Raw genomic sequence first — 23,009 nt, forward strand, 5'->3', positions numbered from 1 at the left:
TGTGGTTTGGTTTCATGAGGAACTGAGGCTAATCCTTAAATGATAAAGCAGGTCTCACTCCACTATATCAGTTGTACGCTGTAGTTTTCTATTTAAAGGATCACAAAACTCTTAGAACAGGCGTGACCCCATCCTATGTTTAGTTCTGTATCATGTATGAACAGAGAATTTATATCGCCATGCTACAGGGCTCCCAGCCTGACTTCAACACCAGGGTTAAAGGATTAAGGATACAGATAATGATAAAGACAATTTTACAAACAAATTCACAATATTATTAAAAATGGATAGTTTTTACACTTTCTTCACATCAATCAATGCTTATCAGCATAATTCATATATGCATTCAGTTCGTTCCTTTGAAGTAATTTACTGCCAACAAATTACTTAATCCCCTTAATCTTCAGAGTGTGTGTTAATGATTTTAATACCTATAGTCTGTTGGCTTGATCTTTTTGTCATTCCTTGTCTAACTAGTATCACAGATACACACACAAGGGCCTGGCCTACATAGGAACATCATTCTGTCCACACATTTACAAGATTTATGTTTAACTTAACAAGCCCAACTATAACTTACATCATAAAACAATTTGATCAAATTAAATTACTTTTATAGATGAGCATTAACATATTCCAACAGACAGATGATGACATATTGTAACACAAACAGGAAAACAGTTAAAAATTTCAGAATATGTAAAGCCCCTATTCTCAAAGTAATCTGTTTCCATTTTTTGTTGTTTATAACTTGTTTATAACTATAATTTTGTGAGCAAATAAATAGTAGTTATTTAAAATACTGAACTTGATACTGAACTGCAGACACTTGAATTTGAAGATGTACCATAACCCAAACTGCCAAATGTCGTGTGTAGGATTTGTTATTTTAAGAATTATTATGTAGTTTTTAAATGAGTAACATCCCACCCAGTGCTTCAAGTGAGTAAAAATCACAAGTGGGACGATCTGTGAAACATGACTTTGCAACATGAAAGGAAAGATGGCCTGATTAATTTCCCTACATATTATTTTAATGTAACAATAGTGTACCAGCCTGTTCCTTCCAATTTTCTTCTCACAGTTCTCTATTAAAAATGTTGCCATCATGATGATAAATATGCTACTTAAAGTGAGTAGGAATGATAGATACTTGATGGATTGTGCAATCTCTTTGCATCAATGCTAACTTCAGATGAATCTGCCATTTATAATGTTGCACAAAGAAAAATATCAAAAGTATACAATTTGTTGGCATGTTCCTAGGCATTCTGTAGAAAATACTAGAGTAATTTTGAGCCAACTTAAAGGCAGTGAAATCCCTACACTCCCACTTCCAGCACTAGCATATCACCTCTCTCTCTCCTGTACACATGCCTATCATCTACTACATGGTTTTCTAAATGAGCATCTATACAAAATGGGGGTCATAAGAATCATGGATGAACTTCTGGGCTGATTATATATAACAGTAAAAGTAGGACAGAAAACAATGCCATACTGAATAGAAGAAATAAACACAGCAGATAATGAACTACAAATCACATGGAAGACGATGGATAGAGGATGTACATGACAATTAGCACAATTCGAAGGTGGTGGCATATAAACAAATCACTTAAATTGGACAATTATTAATTGTTAATTCCTGCTAGCCTCTCTAAATAAATAGAGGCAATGAAAGGAATGTTTCATTTTCTTTCTAGAACTTCTATGTGTTTATCCTATAAAAGGAATGGTATAAAATGGTAATGCTGTATTTTTAAATTTACAGAACCACATTAAAATTACAAGTGTGGCTTCAATATTTTGTAGTGAGTGATGTCATAAACGAAAATTATTTAAAAAGAACCATCTTTATTTTCATTGTGATAGTGAATATATTACTTGTATACGATTACACCTAAAAACTACTGTCGACAGGGAATGCAGACTGTTAGGAAAATAATGAATACAGATACAGAAAGGAGGTAAAGATGAATTTGCCTTGTCTTGCTTCTAGATACTACTCTAGTATTTGCCTGCAGAGTCTTGGAAAGACATGAACAAGGTTGGAAAATGTGCATCTACATTTACAATGTCCAACTTTTGTATTTAATATAATTACTTCTGATATATGAAGTTATGTGAACACTGTATATACCAGAAAATATTGTCATCAAGGGCTTCAGTCTAAACATTTTTCAATAGCCAACATTTAGTACCATAATACAGCTAACATTTACTTACAAGCAAAGTGTAATTCAAGTTCATCAGCCAGGAAAAAATTACATATGATCAATAACAGTGCCAAGGGCTATATGAAACTTAATCAAAATCCATTTGCAACAGTTGTTATATACAGACAGACAGGACAACAAAATGAAACTAATGGATGCTCATGTAATGTTAACTCATTAGCATACTTCTTATGGCTATGAAGGTGATTCTCTGTTTTTACCCTATTGGATTCAAAATACTGCAGTAAATTAGGTTAACTTACATAAATTTACGTAGAAAAGAGTTTTTCAAAGTGTTGCTTTAAAACTACAAAAGCTAATTCTATTACAGATTTAATCTGTGTTTGGAAGTTCCTCTTACCAGCTAAGAATCATTACTATCTGCTATATCTAATGGATTCATCTCTTATATGACAGTAATAAGATTTAATTCTGTCTCTCCTTAATTTAGAATGACAGCAATGAGAATTAATCCTGTCACAACAGTGGCAATATGTCTCATCATAATTATAAATTACAGTATAAAGGATGGCAAATCACAGTAAAACTCTTATACCATAAATTCCTACAAAGAAAATCATAGCATCAGATTAGTGTAACAGTAGCACTATATGTATACTTATAACAGGGATACACACAAACAATCTCGGTGTGGTTACAGCCTAACCTGACAAATTTTTCATGGTTTTTCTCTCTCCAAGTAAATGCAATGATAATACCAGTACTTTTAAATAGACCATGACTTATCTGCTTACTGACAAGGAAATCATGGGTCCTTGCAAGTTACAATATTACAGATTTACAACAGACTATGATATCAAAATAAATAATTCCTGAATAACAAAGTCCAAGAACTTAGCAGAATTTGGATGCAGACAACCAACATCTGACATCTTTAAGAATTGAAAGGTGTGATGCTAAAAGACCGAGGCTTAAAAATTAGATTTTGTTCCCTTTTGGTAACCATATCATTCAGTAAACCACATCAGACACTTGGTATAAACACAATGTGAACCCAGCCATTTATAATGTTCATAAATGCAATTTCACAAAAAATTACACAAGTTATTCGGTTTTCATTTGTTTCTCACTAGGTCGTAATGACTGAGCTATATATATAAACATACACGCACATATAACCAAACCCTTAAATGTCTATCTTGACATTTTAAACTGGAAATGGACCAATTTATGGTGACTAAAACCTGAACATACATACATTAATCATGCCACTGTGAATGTTTCTGTTTTATCAAACATACATCAATTTCCTGTCATTGAGCGTGGTATAATTATTCATGGATGCTTCCTCTCAGAAATAGATTTCTTCAACTTACAAAGCAGAAAGAGGTTAGTAAAGTCAGCAAGACTCTACCTGGATATTTTTGCCACATACATATAATTCAAATAAATTATGGTAGCACTTCAAGCACAGTTAAAGAGGTAAATAAAATAGGCAATACATTATTTAAAATGTTGACAAACTTGCTATTACAGTATAATAGTTGGGTGCAAAAATACAATAAAATAACTCATTACAAAATGGGCCAAACAATATATATAATTTTAAGATATAAATAAGTCTTCAAAAGATTCACTTTTACAAAGATGTATACTTACAGCTTTCGATTCACTCATATTATATGAACTTTAGCCAAACAGAGCTTGTTTTACCAGAGATCTATATTACTTTGCCCACTATGAACATACTGATTTCCAATGATAACCAAATAAAAGATTTTCTTCAGACTATCTGGATAAACAGATAAGGATGTTCCTTCAACACAATAGTTAAGAAAAGTCTAAAAAGAACTGAGTGTACAATTTAAACCATCTTAAAGACAAACAAATATTAATGGTTCTACTTACAAAAGTGAGTGGCCTGTATTGTGACAATGAAGATTCATTCAGTAGCTGACTGATGACCAACAATAACAATCATTCTTCTCACCCTGTATATAATACTGGGATACTGGATACTGGAAACGACCCGTTCTTCAAGTGCCTGAGCACTGCGGGTCCCAACTTTTCGCCGGCTTGATCTATAGATATTTGGTAGGACTCCTTGGACGAGGGATCGGCCCGTCACAAGGCCTCTACCTGTACACAGGACAGCACAACACAGAAAAATGCGGACAAACATCCATGGCTTGAGTGGGATTCGAACCCACGGTCCCAGCGACCGCGTGGCCACTGCGGACCCCGTATATAATAATACAGAGTAAATTACCAAACTTAGTAAAGTAACAATAATGCTTCATCTCCTCTGTTCTCAGTTACTAACAGTGTTATTAATTCATTCTCCTTGTTTGTAGAATACATACAAAGCAGGATTATGGAAAATATATGAAAGAAGACATATGAAGAACACCTTGCAAGCTTACAATCTTGGTCGCACATATAAAAATTTCCATTTTATTGCAATGTTCATGAAAATTTGACTGTAGAGCTGCTGTATACTTTTATTCATGTAAACATTTCATACTGATTAAATTACTTCCAATGATAGTGGAAGAATTAAGATACAGATGCCATTTGACAACATCCAGGGAATGGTATTCTAGTTGGCAAACAGAAATACTGTAATCCTCCAGTGATAACAGGTTTATGGCTGTGAATACATTTCTGGGTGAGAAAAATCAATGGTCTTTTTGTGGAAGAAGAAAATTATTTAAAAACTGAAAACATTTTAGGCAAAGTATGCCCATTACAATGTACACAGCACATAAGCAGTTCTATGTTCAGTGTTCCACAGGAAAATATTTTATTGCATAATAGCAAAGCAGATGAATGTCCTGCAAAGTGTGCTATCACAATGCTCCATGTTTGCCATATTCATCAATGAACAGACATGTCTTTCAAGCAGATAAACTTAGATATAATTGATGAATTTGTTATTAACCCTTCTAGGTCTTCTTCATGCACATGACCAGCCACATGCCAAGTTTTGTGTGTGTCAAAGAACAGAGCAGTTCATCAATAACAGTGGTAGCAGCAGAGTGCTGCCACATTGGGTTCATACATTATGTGCTTTCAGTCTGCCAGGGCTAGTTGAAATAATCCCATTACTGTGGACAGGTACAGGCAGACAATAGAATCGGTTCACAGACTCCAATCTTCGTTTGAGTCCTTCAACTTTTGTTTCTGAGATTACAAAAATTCAATTCAAACATGCCTTAAAAAAGGTGGTGCGTGATACTGAAAAATGCTGTAAAATAACAGTAACAATAAAATAAATTGAAGATGGTTGTCTTCCAAGTTTACCAAACTTCTACCACATTACACAGCACAACAGGCCAGAAGACAGCCATCTTGAGACTCACCACCATGAAAACCTCATATCCTACCCAATAAAATAAAGTGTTTTATCTTGAGTTCCAGACTTTTCAGTAGAATGCTGCCCAATTTATTCAGGCAAAAAGTGCACTGGTACTGATGCTAAAACTCAAAAAATCCTAGTTATCAGTAATCATTCACATTGATTTTACTGTTCATCAACAAGAAGTATAATCACATGAAACTGCTGGTCATGGACATGGGATTGTAAAAACAACAGAAAATAATATGCAGTACCTGTATTAAATAAATCTTTCTGTGTCCTCGAAACAAGAAACTTATGACCTGGAAATACTTTTGCTGATAATAACATAACCATAACCTTGTTTTATAAAAAGAGGTCTCTTAAAAGTGACATGTCACTGTAACAGGAATGTTATAGGATGCCTACAAAGCCATAGCAAGGGCAGTGCAATAATCGATGAGAGAAGAACTAGAGTAGTTTGCTCGCACACTCTTAACATAAGAGTACTATCTTGTAAGTGCAGCTTAACATACCAAAGCTCAAGCAGGATAACATAATGAAACAAGTGATAAATTTACAGATACCCTGGTTAAGAAATCTACATAACTAGTTACATCTCATTTTTACATTACAGCACTTTCTGTACAAATGTTCAGAAACATATGTATGGATGTGTGGCAGAGGGTTGTCCAGTTCTTAATTTTCACCATGAGCACAATATTGTTCACATACAGCTATGAATGCCCATTGCATGCTTTCATAGACCTAAGCTAAAGACATATGAAAACATGTATGAGATCAGAGGATCTGTCAGTCGTGAACATGTTGATGTTGGTCTTCTGGGTATTAACCATGTGGACTTGTAGCTACAAGTCTGCAGGGCATTACTATCCAGATGAACAACCAACAACATATCCAAGAAACATGTCTACACATTCTTAACCCATACCTCCCTTCCAACCCCCTCTCAAGGGACCTTTAAGCAAAACTGTAATTTCTTTCACACATTAAACAAAATTAAATTAAATTGAAATAAATATGAAATCAAGGATTAATAAGGATCCTTTAGGTGGATTAAAATTGATTTCACATTCTACAGTTCATTTAAAATTCTGGTATTGTTGTATAAACATAGTAATACAGTATTTATCACAAATCAACGGCAGTTATTGAGCTAAATTTTATGACAGTAATACTACTTTAATCGGACTTTCTTATCTATCACTAAGGCTGTATTACAAACATCTGTAGATATGGTGTAGTTGTATATACAACTACTTTCAGTTATACAAAACAGAGTTCAATTCTAGCATGTTACATTATGCCATACTGCTAAGTACTCTAATACTGAATTGGCTGCCTTGGTTGGCACAGATTATACAAATCACCAACATCAACTTCAGGTTCCTACACAGAACAATTGTGCTTCATAAACATATTGTCATTTATAAGAAACCGAGTGGTTAACATATGTTCTGATGAAACTACCTAGTTTAAGAAATTTCCTGTAGAAGAACGTGATGAGAAAACAGCACTGTGAAATTCTTCACTGTCAATGCCCAAGATGTTTCAGTCATGGTGCAATGGGTTGGTATAGGTCCTTTTACAACACAGAAACAAACAGTAACAGTTCCAACCCACATTAAACACCACTGTTTGTACACACTTCATTGCTGTACCATATCATAAAATGGTAAGGAGACAAAATGCCACACATAAACTCCTCATTTTAAGAAGGTGATGAGTTTCTTGAAAGCTGTTCATTAAGCAAAACTTTATAAACAAAAATTAATTTCCTCTTCATTAAAGGCAATGATATTAGACATAACAGTACAAGGAGTATATCTATATTACACATACATGTAATTTTAAAACAGTAATATTTGACACTGAGTGATGGTGGATGAATTCATTTATATGTATACGTTAAAGCCTGAGGTTCTGAGAAAACCTCAGAGTCCCTGTCAAATGGTGAATTTTTATCTCAGTAAAAATTCACTGTAAATATCAGAAAAGAAATTGATTTTTGAAATATGAAAATATAATCAAACGTTTACAAAATGAGGACTTGGTGTACTTTTATAGCAGGGACTGACAGAACTCTGAATAAGTCTTTCATAATGATATGTTTTGTAGCCTAGATGCTGGCATGTGTGTGAATAGAATACTGTCTAATGATCATGGCACTATATAAACTTGAACCATTACTGCACTAATCAAAGAATTTTATTCATTCCCATTAGACAGAATCAGAGGAAAGCAATCAGAAATGGTACACATTTTCACTCCTTTATGTCTGAAGTGCCCTTTCATTTAAGCATAAACAGAGAAAACTTTATGTTTCTGAGTATTCAATTTTGGAAAATGCCTGCATCTTGAAACTTGACATTAAAAAAGATGATTTTGTGTTATTGTAATACTTTCTGATTTGTAAATACAGATATTAGGTCACCAATTTCTTCACAAGTTGACTCTATCAGCAATATTAAAAATAAGGGTGAAACAAGCAACACAATATAATACTAAAATTGAAGATGATTTGCTTTTAGTCTCTTAATTTCTATCTTCCGAATATTAACTTTTGAACCACCTGGTAAATTTCCATGACAAATTTCATGTGGATCTTACCACTGTAAATCATATATTTTTATTCTTTGCAACTAACATGGCAATTGAGGGCAACAATATCAATGCTCACTATCGGATCCTGTAATTTTGTATGCTCAGAATTCTTCTGTGCAGTGTACACAAACAATGGAAGCTACATGAAATCCATATGAGACTTGAGGTTTCCACAGTGGTAGAACTATAGATTATGTTCTGGTTTATGATCTTGTGTGGTCCTGTAGATGGATAACAATGTATCACAGGAACATATTACTTCCAGATTATGATCTTCCCTTGTTCCCCTGACATATGACACAACTAAACATAATTCTTTCCTACTGAACCTGAGACACTAGAGAACCTAACAACTGAATATACCATACACATCTTATACCACATACCAATTGGGATGAGATACATACATGTGCTGCTATGCAATCTGATTAAGAAACTTCAATCAATTGCTAACACTGCAATTAAATAATCTTAGAAAAAACATGGGCATAGTAAGCATATAAAAATCTGTAACTTAACAGTCAATTATCTTTCAGTCACACAATATATTTCATCAACTTCAACTTTTATAATTTTAAGCTTAAACAATTATGCAAAACTTATAATACTGTGTTCACTTTATTGTATTACACACACTTAGTTTCCTTCTTGCACTACAGAAATCTGCTAGATAAATCTTGCTATTTCTCATTCATGCTAAACATTATGCAACACAATAAGGATCAAAATGAAGTGCAGATAAAGAATATCTTAATATATCAATTTATAGGATTACAAAAATGAGAACTACAAACTAGATTAAATCCACTTTTTATTGGAAAATGTGTGGTTTGTCATCTGATAAAAGGAAAGTTAATCAGTGAAATACAGAATTAACAGAAACAAGAGTGTGTTACAAAAAAGTCAAAACAGTAATATGCTTAACAATTTAATATACTTATGTCTGCTTAGATGTCTGTAATTAAAATTATATCAACAGATTTCTAAAGTAATAAAATCTTGACATACTCTTTGACCAAACATTTTTAAGGAATGCTCTAGTATACAAAAAATTTTATTCCTCACAGCCATTTTGACAGTTGTACATTTTACTGTACTACTTAAACCAAACATTCACTACCTGTACGGCACACGGACAGCCAGTGTTATCCATTTTCCCAAACTGTATTGACAGTAACATTTCTCTGTCCAGTGACTAGTAGATGTAGGCACGATTAACATCAGTTTTCATAATGTTGCTAATTAAATGTCACATTAGAACTGGTTCTAAGGACAACTCAATTTATTCATTCAGGAAACATATCAGATTATAAACTTATAAACTGATAGAGCTTCTCCTATGCTTATAAAAGGCCAGTGTTCAAAGGAGCAATCAGTCTTAAGCATATTTTTAATAAACTTGCTGTCCAGTGTTAAAAAAGGGGTGGGGGATAGAGAGGTGTCCCACTATATGCCATACAGATGCTTGGGAGAGGGGGGAGAAGGTAAAGCTCCTACTCACCTTGACCTCAGCACTTGATGAGGGTGAGTGTTCAGCATCATGCCCCGGCTGCTCTTTAACCCTGCGAAAGGACCCTGGTACCCATTGGATAGGAGGCTGAGTGGGCCCCAGAACTGGTCTGGATGCAGAGGCTAGAGGAAAAATCCTCTGCACCTATCGGGGTTCAAACACCAGTCATCCAGTCCATAGTCAGTCACTATACTGACTGAGCTACGCTGGCTCTCCACTTGCTGTCCAGTGCAATGTGTAACCTTTGTATCCAAATTATGATTCTCTCAAAAGAAGTTTTTCATGGATTTACTAATAGTGAAATTGAACAGATAATGCTTTTGAAACAAGTCTGATTTTAGAAATAAATTGTAGTTGTAATGGATACACCATGAAAGTTTTTAAGACTGAAATTGTGTGGGGGAGGAATTGGTAAAGTACATATTTATAGAAGTGGGGTTGGAACCCATAAAACTAAAAGTATCATATATGTGAAAAAGTCATAATAATGACTAGACTAAAAAGACTTTGCTGTAGTTTGAAAACTGTGACCTTTCATATTTCTTAAGCTGTAATGATAAATCCATGTAAAAATATCATCCTCATGAATTAATTTTTTAAATGATGACAACAGAAGCTTTCGTACCAGAGTGACATGTCTCATGAATGATACTAGTACAGGAAATTTTAACATTTCTAAGGTACTATATAATCAACTGTCTCTTGTAACCAGAATGTGCTACATCATAATAATAAAAAAACCTTCTCCTGAATATAAAACCAGAGAAACAGACATGGTATGTCCAGCAAAAACATGAAAACATGCAGGCCAGTACATTTAACATTGCACATCTCAATACTGCTGACATACAAATCCAAGCTTACTCCAAAGACTTACAAAACAGAATGATTATCTGGATGCCCTCACTTGCGTCTTGTGGCCTGAATGGCACGGCAAATCTCAATCCAGGGAGGTCCACTGCTATAGGAGGCACAGAAAATGCATGCCTCTGGAGAAGTAGCAGCAAGAGTAGGAGAAGGAGGTCCTGGAGGGTTAGGATTGCAATTTGGAGAAGGGTTTGGTGATACTGTTGAGGATAGGGTGCAGTGGATAAGGGAGAGTCAATCAGCCAGTAAACCCTGTGATACACTGATGAGCTGTTCTTTGAGCATACGAAATGATGGGCGGTCCTCAGGACAATGACTCCAGCATTTTCTCATCACCTGAAACATGTAACATGTGTGCATGCACACACACATAACCAGTGTTCATATTTTTCATATTGTTATGTTTTATATTCATACAATATTTTTGTAATATGAATTACTCTTCACAGAAAAAATTAAACAGACTACACTATATGTTCAAATTTTGCATCAAAATCCTTTGGTGTGAAACAAAAGAGACTTCCACAACATTAGATAATTCATGGATGATGAGATACCTGTTTACAGTAATAAGATACCTAATTCATATCACATTTCCAACCATTCTGCTCATGGATAATGACCTAAATACACAGCAACCCAAAGAGAAGTCATTCCATTTTCAAACTTCAGAACACACTCAAATGTTTGAGTTACGCTCATTGTTTCCTCTTAACACCAATGTCACAGGTTTCCACTGCAGGTGGTCCTAGCTGGAACATGCATCTGTTCTGTTACTTTAAGTCTGTAATTTTCGTAATAAGGACCACAGATACCATTATACAACCGATGTTACTCCATGATGTGCCCCTTCTGAATGAAACATCCTAACTAACTACATGGCTTACCGAACCCGAAGGTTCATCACCGAATTAACCAAAGCCCTCCACCGGTCCCTGTCCTGGGCCAACAAAATCCAGTCTCCTTCAACTCCTATCTCCCATAGATCCCGCCTGACATTATCCTCCCATCTACGTCTAGGTTTCCCCAGTGGTCTCTTCCCCTCAGGCTTCCCGGAATGAAACATCCTACAGTTTTTAAAATTAATGGAAAATAATTTATAGTATTCTACTATCACATAGCAGAGAAACTCTGTACTAACAACAGTAGTGTTACCTTACATACACTTCAAAGAATATTTAATCGTACCCACATACACTTTATGAGAATCTCATACTGAGATGAAGGCAAAAGTAACTGATGTTCATAAAATATACAGTCAAGAGAAATACACAAAACAATTTTTAATATGGGAGGAGACTTACATCCATGCAAAACTGCTCACCTCATAAACTTCCTTGAAACAAGCCTTAGGCCTCTCTAGAACAATGCCTCTCTGAACCCGTTCCACCACCTCAGTGTTCTTCAGTCTTCCATATGGCATCTTCCCACATGTGAACACTTCCCACATGAGCACACCTGAACACAATAATCAATAGTCTGAAAGGCTGCTATATAATCCTTATAAGCTCTTATGGGACCTCTTGAAAATATTGAGAAACAGATTTTCATACACAGGAGTGAATTATTAATTACCTACCTTCACAAAATGCACTAATACCAAGTTTTTGATGTATCTTTATTCAATACACAAAAATAATATTGATTGAAGTACTTCACTCTAATGCAAGTATTCACCTAAATACATTGATATTTTATATAAATCATTTTAATACCCGACTACTATTATAATTTAAATAACAGTCTGTGGTAAGCTATGAACTGACTGACTATTGTATATCTCACATTAACAATAGCAAAGCAGCATAAAAGACTCTTAATATCTAAGCAAGATTTAAGGTTTATATGGCAATGTGTCTGAAGATGGCTGTCTTCTGGGTTGTAGACCCATGTAGTCTGGTAGAAGTTAACCAATGTTTCAGAGGTCCTGCCTCCATTATCAGGCACTCACTGCACTGATGGTGGAGGGAGCAAGGACCTCTGAAACATTGGTAAACTTCTACCAGCCTACACCATAGTACTACAACCCAGAAGGCAGTCATCTTCTTAATATCTAATTAAGCGTATGTTGCTGAGCCATGTACTGTACAGGCCCATCATTGGTCTAAAGCCTCATAATTGCATGGGGCTACAATCAAGACCAATAAACAACACATTTTCTTCATATCATAACTCTGGCAGTGAGACTATGGAGCAGAACAGTAGAGAACAAAACAGAATGGTTTAAATTTCAGGATTTGTGTTGGAAATGTGGCAAATGGATAAGCTTTTCTCAGGGTACTTCAGTTTCCCTCCATCAATAACCATCCTACCAATACTTTTTACATTCAATGCACCTGCTGTGTGATAAGCCTGATCAGCCAGCATACTATTAATCTTGGTTCTCAGCTAGGAGCTTCAACTCTTACCTGGAATTTCACTAGCCTCATGAATTATTGGAACAGTGAATATAATCTTCAGTTCAGTTTGTTCTCATCACAGCTTAAAAAAATTAAATCCGTGGCATAACAGCTCCAGAGAGCCAGAGCCAACTAGCTTGACTGCTGGCCTCATGTTCACATGCCTAAGCAGAGGTGAATGATCATCCAACCAGATATAGGTGACATGCGGTCAGCATGATAAACCCCCAGCCATTGCTAGCTTTCCTGACCAGATTACGCTACTTATTGTAGCTCCCCAATTTCCTCATGATGCTGGGTTGGCACCGGTCCCATACACTGGTCGAAAGCTCATGAGTAAATTTCTTCTCCCCTGAGACTCGAACCAGCGCGCATTCCGTATCGCCGGTCCGAAGCATGATTCCTCAGACAGCGCGGCTACGGCGCGAGACTCTCATCACAGCTTACAGATTATTTTAATAGTACTGATAATACAAATGACAAGGGAATTGGAGGATTTATAAAAATCTGCCCCAGCCCTGTTTTGTGCATTGATCTGCACACAATTCAATTCAATTCTGCGGACTGGTCAGAAACTGAAACCAGTATCATTAGTTGGAAATATGTACAGTATCACTAAGAATTGCCTGTCCATGCAGAATCCAGGTGTAAGTTCTTACCATAAGCCCAAACATCGGACTTGGAGGAGAAGCGTGTATAGTTTAGGACTTCAGGTGGAGCCCATTTGATAGGAAATTTTGTTCCTCCAGAACTTGTGTACTGGTCATCCAACACATACCTAAAACATGCATAGGATTTAACACATCAGTAATAGAAAGGCAAAATGTCCTGTACCCGTGCTACTTGCACTAGCTGATGGAAGAGTAGGAAACAAATTTTTGCACTAATCCAGATTTGAAAGGTTTTAGTTAAATTACTTCTTTATACATGTCTGTAGTTGATGGTTCTATAGAAAACTAAGATGAAAAACAAAAAAATATCTCAGAAAGTTGAAGAAAGCAATGGAATTGGAAATTTGAAAGCAACAAAAGCTGCTTCACCCTTCTGAAAATTATGGCAGCTAGATCTGGTTTATCTATACAGAGGATAATGTTTGGCCAGATACAGCTGTCTCAAGCATTACTAGACAATGTTTCAAGATGAGCATTAAAGTTTCAACAAACTGCTAAATACACACCATGTTGTAGTATTAATTTAAAAATTATGCATTGTTGTTTGCACCGTTACACAGTAGGCGACTGGTGTTCCTATGGAGACACCAAGTTGTCTGTGTGTTGTTAAGGTGTTCAGATTTATAATTTAAAGACCACAATTTGAAAATACTTCTGTGAAAATCAGCCTCAATAACATCCGACCTTGTCTTCTTCTGCATTCAAAGGCTACTCATTGTTTACTTTCATATTATTAATAAATATCTCAGGAAAATGTAATTACAAAGCTTAAAACGTTTTCAATCACATTATTACCACCCAATTTTCAATATGGTAGAAAATGTTAGTAATATGTTACAATATAATATGCATGTGAACTTTGGATTTGTTTGAACTCCATGAAGCAGTCTTTTTGAGAAGTTGACAGTTATTCAAGAAATTCCCTTCCTCTTATTTAAGTTAAACATTTATTACTTTGCTCACAACAGTCAACTACTGGACACTATACTAACAGATCTATATTTCTTATAACACACACTTATGACACAAAATATGACCAACCTCGCAAGCCCAAAATCAGCAACTTTCACAATATTTTCTGAGCCAACCAAGCAATTACGAGCCGCCAAGTCTCGATGAATGTAGTTATGCCTCTCCAAGTATGCCATTCCTTTACAAATCTGTGGATAACAAACAATTCAGGTACAGCCACTGTTAACAATCACTTTCATCTGAAATGGCTCCTCAGAATCTATATGAGTCAAGCGAATCATTAAACATAGGATAACATGTAATATGAGACCAGTGCAGTGCCGTGAAATATAAACAAATAACTTGGCTAGTAACTTTAACACACTGTGTCCTAATACTGAGCACAATTCCTCACACAGTGAAAGGCCAAATAGCTACCTCAAAACTCTGACTCATAGTCTGTATAAAAAAACCCACTGGGCTAATGATTTATTGCACACTTACATCCCTCCACACCCAAAATTTCGTGCTGCATAATGACAGTTAAACAGCATAAGGATTTTCAACAATCCATATTCATAAACTTGGTGTTTTCCTCCGGGATTTCCCCGGTTTCTCCATGGCATCCCAACAATTACTCCACTTTCATCATCATCTCGCAAAAAGGGGGTCACAGCAGGAGCGTTAAATGTCACGGTCCCGATCAAACCCATGTACTGATGGGTCGTGAATCCTGCTAACCACCAATGCCCACAATGCTGAATGGTGTGTACTGGACATGAAAAAAGATCATAAACTGTGTGTACTGGCATGATCATGAAGGTGATCCACCACTTTCTGACAAGCTTTGAGGTAGTACATGACTTTGTGAGAACTCATTCTTGTGCGTATTTATAAATAATTATCTGAATGCACTTTCTGTAACTTTCCTTCCTTGCGAATAATTGAACTATGTACACTTATCGTTGAATCATACATCTCACTGCAAGAATAATGGAATTCAGAAAGAAGAAAGGAAAAAAACTCAGGAAGCAGAATCTTCATTTACTACCCTACACAACACTACGCTGTTGACTGTGGCACAATGTCATATTGGAGAGCTATACAGTAAGCATAGCCATAACATCTGCTGTGTTCATGACGTTGCAAAGTGTCCTTAGAACGATCTCACAGTTTACCACCAATATATAACCACTTGTGACATGACTGTTATTCCAACATGACCCTCACCTGTATACACATATCAAGCAGCATGTCAACATTTCGTTCCAGTGTAGTTTCATGTCGACGAAGATAGTTCAATAAAGATCCATGGCGCATGTATTCAGTCACAATATAAATAGGTCTATGTTTACTGCACACTCCATACAGCTGGACTAGGTTCTGGTGTTGAAGTTTACTGTAATATTACATACACCACATAAAATTTAGAATTTAGCAAAAAAATTCACATCTGAAAATGGCATATTACCATGAACACGCAACAAGTTCTCTAACATTACTCCAAGTACTTGGCAAATCTGCAATAAAAACAGCATGAAAATTGCTCTAAGTGATACTGAATACAGTATATACAAATAACACATTTTTATTTTATTCATCTTTTGTTTACTTTAAAATCCACTCTATTCTGTTTATGCTAGACAGGGATTGCCGACCTTTCTCGAATGATGGGAAACTAACTATAAAGAGCTTATGATTTACACCTGGCCCCATGTGAACCTACAAAAAAAGATGAGAACTGAAATAATCATGTGATGACTTTTATATGATGTCAAGCTTTCATTGTGACAAAACTCAATAAAATCCCTTTAGGCCATCAGACATAGCTGATAGCATAAGAGTATTTTATTGAGATTATGAAACTGTTCTAGCATCTGATATATCAACTGCCTACAGAGGAAATATTGTATTTGACAGATTATTAGACAATTAAAATATCAAACTTAAAACTTCTTGTGAATATTCTAATATTCTTGTAGGCACCCTAAAACGAAGGGCTCCAATGTTCTTGCAGTCATATGTATGGTCAGTAAACCATTTCCCTAGATGTCTGAAGTAAAACAATATGATCCATTTTATTTTATAACAGACTTAACAGAGTATTTTAACATAGGTACTGCTCAATGGACAGTGATATTCTGTTACACGTTAATAAACTGATCAATACTTACGTCATAACTTTGGCTTCCTCTATGAAGTCATCTTCAGACATGGTGCCTTCCTTCATCATCTTGACTGCTACATCTATGGAACCACGCCATTTGCCTCTTCGAACTACTCCAAACTGACCTGAACCCAGTTCTTCCAGTAACATCAGTTCTTGAGGATCTATTTCCCATTTGTCTGAAATACACAACAATAAGTGCAAATTAAAAAGTTATATACCTGAAACAAAAATTCATTTTATGAGAAATATAATGCATATCTCAATAAATGCCATCAATTTCTCCTTATTTTTTATACGTACCATGGCTGAGACCTGCTGTTGCTGGTACGGGTCGATCACATGGGCTAGTCTTAAGTCTTGACGCTAAACCTCCACTATTGTGCTTATGATAATTGACTAAGTCTGGTATAGATCCACAACAATGTTTCTCAGACAGGAAAAATTCACCCCGGGAATTCTGTTTGATATGATAATGTTTTACATGTGGGTGAAAACTGAAAAAAAGAAGCAAACTTTATTTGCACAGAGAATAGATGGCAATTCTTCTCTATACCTTAAATAGATACTACAATTGTTGTAGTCTGCATTAGGACACTCTGAGATTGATTCTAGCACTGGTTACAGTATCTACCTGCATATTTGTACTTCACTTATACATAACTATCCAAAATTAATGGGACAAATAAAGGCCAATGATATTAAATAAATTACAGGAGTTAAAACAATTATATAACTTAATAAATGTAGAAAAACAATAAGTTTTGACCACAGGTGATCAATCAGTGTACTCTTATTTATGCAACAAGTTTCCAGACGATATTAGTTTTCATCCGAACCTCAGCAACTGCAAGTCAGATTCATTGCTATAACTGTGCCAAGGAGTGTGATATTGTGTTTTACATAACAGGCCTCTGGATCTTGGGTCTCCCACATCCTATCAAACTTTCTGGCAGTTGCTAATCCAGAAACACTTTCACATTGAAATGTAAATTTGGTGGTGCCAAATCCTGCTTGCTGTAAGCCCTGCCTTATCTGGTGATATAGCCACAGCTACAGAAAGTCCATCATGACGATGGCAGTCTTTGAAAGAACCATACCCTGAAGATGAAGCCTTAAAATTACTTTGAGATACCAAATTTTCTTTGATAAGATTTTAAAAGACTTATCAATCAATCAATCAATGACACAGCATAAACCTCAGAAGTGCTTTAGACGTAATTTTAGTTTACAACATTTTACAGTCTGTTGCATTAAATCATAAGTGGAAAATTCAAAATTAGAAGCAAGGAGTTTAATGACCTGACTCGAGTAGCAAATAGAAATTTTTTACTTACACTTTTGTATAAAGAGAGAGTGTATAGAGACCTCTTGTAGAAGAATTACGAACTACAAAACAACCTTCCTTATCTTCTTGCTTCAAAATTGATTCAGCTCTTTGACGAGACATATCGCCAACATACCACCTAAAAAACAAAAGCTATTAGTTTCAACAAGCAAATCTTGGTGTATACCAATCTGTACAGCTGTAATGGAAATGTTAGTCCACAAAGATGTTAATATAACTACTATTAACAATGCCATATTGTTTATGAAAAGGGCAGATGAAAATATAGTTTAATTCTGTAATATTTTCTATCCCATCTAATGTTTTAAAGATAAAGTACTTGTGAAAATAACGTTATTTCTTCCTCTGTTTCAGCATGAAAAATTTCTGTACAGAAGTATATTTAAAATCGTACCTGATATACCGAAACTGATACGGTCAACTTGAAATCCCGTTATAAAATTTACATACACATATAAACACACAAATTTAAACTTGCGAACATTTAAAAGCAACTGCCAAATGTGTGCAAAATTCAGAAGCATCTGGTTCAAGAATTTTCTTTCGTCAAAAAATATTTTTGAGACCTTGCAGTAGACGACGACAACAAAATCAAAAGAAGAAAAGGCAGAAAAAAAAGAGATATTGCCTGTTACTTACTCATATTTCTGCAACCCTAGCAGTTCTTTTTCTTTCACATAATTGCTTGGAATGTAGCCTATTGACCTGCAGAAATAAAACAAAAACAATTATCAGAATAATGATGGAAGCAGAAGAAGGTTCTATTTTAACAGCAGAAACATCGAGTCAGACTTGCTGCAAGATGATGACGAAAATGCAGGCAAATGAATAAGCGCGATACTCAAAAGAGCAGATAAGAAACGTAAAAAATTTAACACAGATTCCACTCCGGGAAGGAAACGCATTTTCACATTCAAAATCTGATAAGAGGAAAACCTAACATCCCAAAAGCAAAATGTATATCGTATTATTTTGCCTGATACTATCGCATAATGATGACAATGTGACACAAACTGCACATTTCTCATACACAGTTTATTAAATAAAGGACAGTCACTGGAGCACATCAGAAACTCACCCTTGTTCATCCTTTACTTTCCACCAATGCTCCTGTGAATCATCTAGCACCTCATATTCTGCACCCTGTAAGAAATTAATCAATCCCTTACAGTGTCCTGTAGTACCACAGCTATTCAAAGGCAACAGGTAGTTTTCTAAAATAAAAGGTAATGAGTCAGCCCTGTCCAATAAGCGACTGCATTACTCTCCATAATAAAAGAAAAGTAAGTTCAAAATGCGTTCAGTTTGTAAAAATCTCTATGTAGGGAACATTCATCATGAAAACTAGTCCCATCTAACATAGCCCCCTGAATATTATAAATTAAATAAGCAGAAGTCAATAACATTTTTCTGAAACGTGAAATTATGTAAATGTTTAGTACTAATAAACTCAACAACTTGTAATTTGCTCTTTTTAGAACACTCACCTTCTCAAGAGAAAGGTCACCCCCTTCAATTGCTTTAAATGGGTACAAAGCCACAACCACTTTTGGCCTGATCATCAGTTTCTCCTGAAACATATTCAGTCAAAATGAGGATGTAACATTACCTCTTCTTAACATTAAATTACAGGTAGCCCTCGATTTACGCCGGGGATGCGTTCCTGGACGAAATCGGCGTGAATTGAAACTATTATATAATGTAAATCAATGGGAAGTCAATGACAGGCGTTCCCAGCATCCAAACATTGACGAGTAATACAATGGCATTACATTTAAAGCTCTGAAATAACGCAAATAAAATAAAGGGAATTTAAAAAATATATTTTACACACTTACAATCGGCAATTCGTTGGTCCCCGCAATTCTTTCATGTGAATGATGTGTACAGTCATCTCTGCTGTTATGCGATAGTTGCATTCATGTAAGACTCCGACCTATAGAAAATCGCGTAGTAAAAATAACCCCGGTACCTCCGCAGAGATTAAATTAGTCCTTTGAAAGTTTAAAGCGTCAGGAATTAAACTGCATAAGAGCAAACTCGCATATGCAAAAGTTTGCATTTCACAAACAGCTTTTACCGATTCATCGATCTCATTGAAGCAAATTCGCGTTAACGAAAAATACGTAATTGCAGAGAAGACTGTATTTAGAATTTTTATTCAAAATCAGCCATGTAAGAATTACGATATAGTATAAGAATCAGTACGAGATACATTGTAAAACGTTATAAATAATAGTAAATATATTTTTTTCACTTTTTGACTTGCTGGTTGCAAAATCGGCGTTATTCTGAATCGGCGCAAATCGAGGGATACATGTATATATAATGTTTCAAACACAAGGAAAGGATACATATTCCAAGAGACCAATTAGGCAAAGTAACCCTTATCACTACGCCTGGTCATAAACAACAGCTCAATAATTAGAACTACTATAGACTTATTTAATGGGATCTATGAACAGGTGTCCTATCCTGTTACCTGAAGACACAGAGCCAATCTTCAAAATACCATAAATCAAACAATACTAAATCATTAAGTATAAAACATGAATTATTCCACATGATTTTCACGCCATCAGAGCATACTGAACAAGAAGATAAATAAATTACATTTTTATTCTAGACCCATTAGCAGAAATGTGCAAAAGAATGCGCTAGGTCATTACTTACTTTAGTTTTGGAAGAAGGGGTTCCTGGGACTCCACCTGGCATGTTTGGTGCGGATGGAACACCTGTAATAGAGTCATATAATTAAAATCTGATACTGAGAAATGTTTCAGCATATAAGTGTCTGAGAGCTACCTTCAGTTTTAGTTCTCTCAAGTGGCAACTGATTTGTATGCCAGTTCAAATTCCGTCATATAACACTGAATAAGATGGGAAGATGGTGATGGATTGCAACTTGAAAGCTTTAGGGGAAGCGGTCGCGGCCTATTTAAGGTATCACGGCATTCGGATGGAAAAAGAGGAATAATTAGGTCAAGTTGACCAATATCCCGACCAAGATTCGAACCGGCTTGCTCCAGAATTCAAGTCTACAGCGTCACCGCAATAACCTACTCGGTAAAGGTTGTTGTGCCATAACGCAAATGGTCAGTCACCAGCTTCTCACTGCGGGGTCCCGGTTCAAGCCCAGTGATGGACAGGGTTTCCCCTGTCAATATCATTCCACTCGGAATATATATATTTACTCATGTATCAGCTGGAGGGTGGACAATTGGATTACTACCGACGTCAGTTCCATAGAGAAGTTCGTCAATGCAACACATTCTAGGCCAGTTCACACTTTCATATCAGACTTGAAACAAATTTTTAATATTTCCCTTCCATCGAAGTCTAGACACCCCCCCCCTCCCCCCCCCATGGGTCTTCCAATAAAACGTTTATATGCAACATGCATTTATTTTGCGTTACACTGCTGAACCAGTTTTGATGTGAGCCAATATACCATTTCTTACCCATTTTGGGGGATGGATGCATAACATACAATTTCAAAATGCTTTCTTTACAATTACGTGCCTCTCGTTTGCCCTGATGTACTTTAAGATCTCTGTCAACACGGATTTCCAATACTACAGATGGTACACCACACATATGCAAACCTTTTCCTCGTATCTAAAGTGAATTAAAAGTTAATTATATAAGTACTTATACTTTATGCTATGTACAAAACGATAGCACTACCAGCTGTTTTGGAGATACGTGATAAATTAAGTATCGAGTTTCATTTAAGGGAGTTGCTGTGGAACAACAACAGTCAAAATTAGTTTCACCAGACAACTCTTATACGTTAAATAATGTCAAACATAGGAACAAACGAGTATGGCCTTCCTTATCCACGAAGCTTCACTCACGTCTGTAACATCGATAAATATTTTCATATTGTGCAACGATCCTTCCATGAACGCCAAAGGAATGTAGGAAGAGGTACAACACACACTTTTTACATTTAGGTATGGATAATTTCCTTTATAAATGACCCTTGTTTTCAAGAATTCTACTCGCCGGTTTACATTAAAACAAATAAAACGTCTTCTCAATGTCTTCTAATGCAGCTGTGTCGTTATTTTATTTCTAAGAAATATGTGTAGAATGCCACTCTACAAAGTAAGTACGCATCAATGACAACTAATAAAATAAATCAGTAGCAAGTATTTCTAATTACTTCGTGCTCGATTATTATTCTGCGACTCATGATGTCGAGATAGTTTTTTTATTGTGATGACTTCGGAAAACTTAAAAAGACGAATTAAAAAAACAGTGCTGAGAACGATGAAGGCAACGCTTCACACAATCTCAACCTCAGGACTAGATAGAAGTGATCAGCTTCACGCTCCAACACCTTTACTCCCAGCAAACAGAATGCAGTATTCTTATATCGCGCGATCGATGTCTGCAGTCTTAACATCGGCATTCCTCTGCAAGGCGTACAATAACGTGAAGGTAATGCTTTACGGGGCCGAATAAGCTGTACGCTCCAGCTGTCTTTACCAACTGAAGTATAGCTAATAGAACCAACTGGATGTGGCTTATTTTGCGGAACTGACTTGCATAGACCTAGCAGATCTACGAAGACACTAAAAAGAACTGGAGACACTGCACCTTTTGCGTGCCTCGTTGTCCTTCATCCATTTCTGTTGCAGATACAAACGCACAGTTGGAAATAAAATACTGCACATTGCTAGAAATTGTGTTTATTTGTATTTCCTCCGGGTTGCAGAAAATGTTGGGAATTTCTTGATTGGCTGAGCGACTGTTGGCTTCTTAGTAAGTAACCCATCATAAACTTCTTTTATGCACTTAGTGAAATTAATGGAAAAAGAAACAACCTAAAGCGAAAATGTGGAGGGAAAATGTCAAACTGCATCATGTTCACACTTTCCTCAAAATTAGATTTCAGAGACATCACAAGGCGAGAGATGACGGGGCGAGTCGTCTGGCTCCACGTGAC

At 35.8% G+C, this 23,009-nt stretch overlaps 1 protein-coding gene across 5 annotated transcripts in view; it reads right to left on the reverse strand.

The window, feature by feature from the left end:
• Positions 1–252: 252 nt before the first annotated feature.
• Positions 253–23,009, reverse strand: part of Btk (tyrosine-protein kinase Btk29A) — a 73,073-nt gene continuing 50,316 nt past the window's right edge. For all 5 annotated transcript variants that reach the window (XM_087353514.1, XM_087353515.1, XM_022068789.2 and 2 more), the window contains 12 exons: positions 20,729–20,790; positions 19,543–19,626; positions 19,134–19,198; positions 18,695–18,760; positions 18,045–18,173; positions 17,011–17,204; positions 16,715–16,886; positions 15,771–15,939; positions 14,631–14,749; positions 13,578–13,696; positions 11,844–11,977; positions 253–10,855 (listed from right to left, as the gene is read on the reverse strand). In XM_087353514.1, coding sequence (XP_087209640.1) covers positions 10,754–10,855; positions 11,844–11,977; positions 13,578–13,696; positions 14,631–14,749; positions 15,771–15,939; positions 16,715–16,886; positions 17,011–17,204; positions 18,045–18,173; positions 18,695–18,760; positions 19,134–19,198; positions 19,543–19,626; positions 20,729–20,790 — 1,415 coding nt within the window. In that variant the 3' untranslated portion in view covers positions 253–10,753. The remainder of the gene's footprint in view (positions 10,856–11,843; positions 11,978–13,577; positions 13,697–14,630; positions 14,750–15,770; positions 15,940–16,714; positions 16,887–17,010; positions 17,205–18,044; positions 18,174–18,694; positions 18,761–19,133; positions 19,199–19,542; positions 19,627–20,728; positions 20,791–23,009) is intronic.

This window comes from Zootermopsis nevadensis, unplaced genomic scaffold (genome assembly GCF_977971745.1).
Source record: "Zootermopsis nevadensis isolate Lab colony 2312 unplaced genomic scaffold, Znev_1.0 Znev_ptg000022l, whole genome shotgun sequence".
Classification (NCBI taxonomy): domain Eukaryota; kingdom Metazoa; phylum Arthropoda; class Insecta; order Blattodea; family Termopsidae; genus Zootermopsis; species Zootermopsis nevadensis.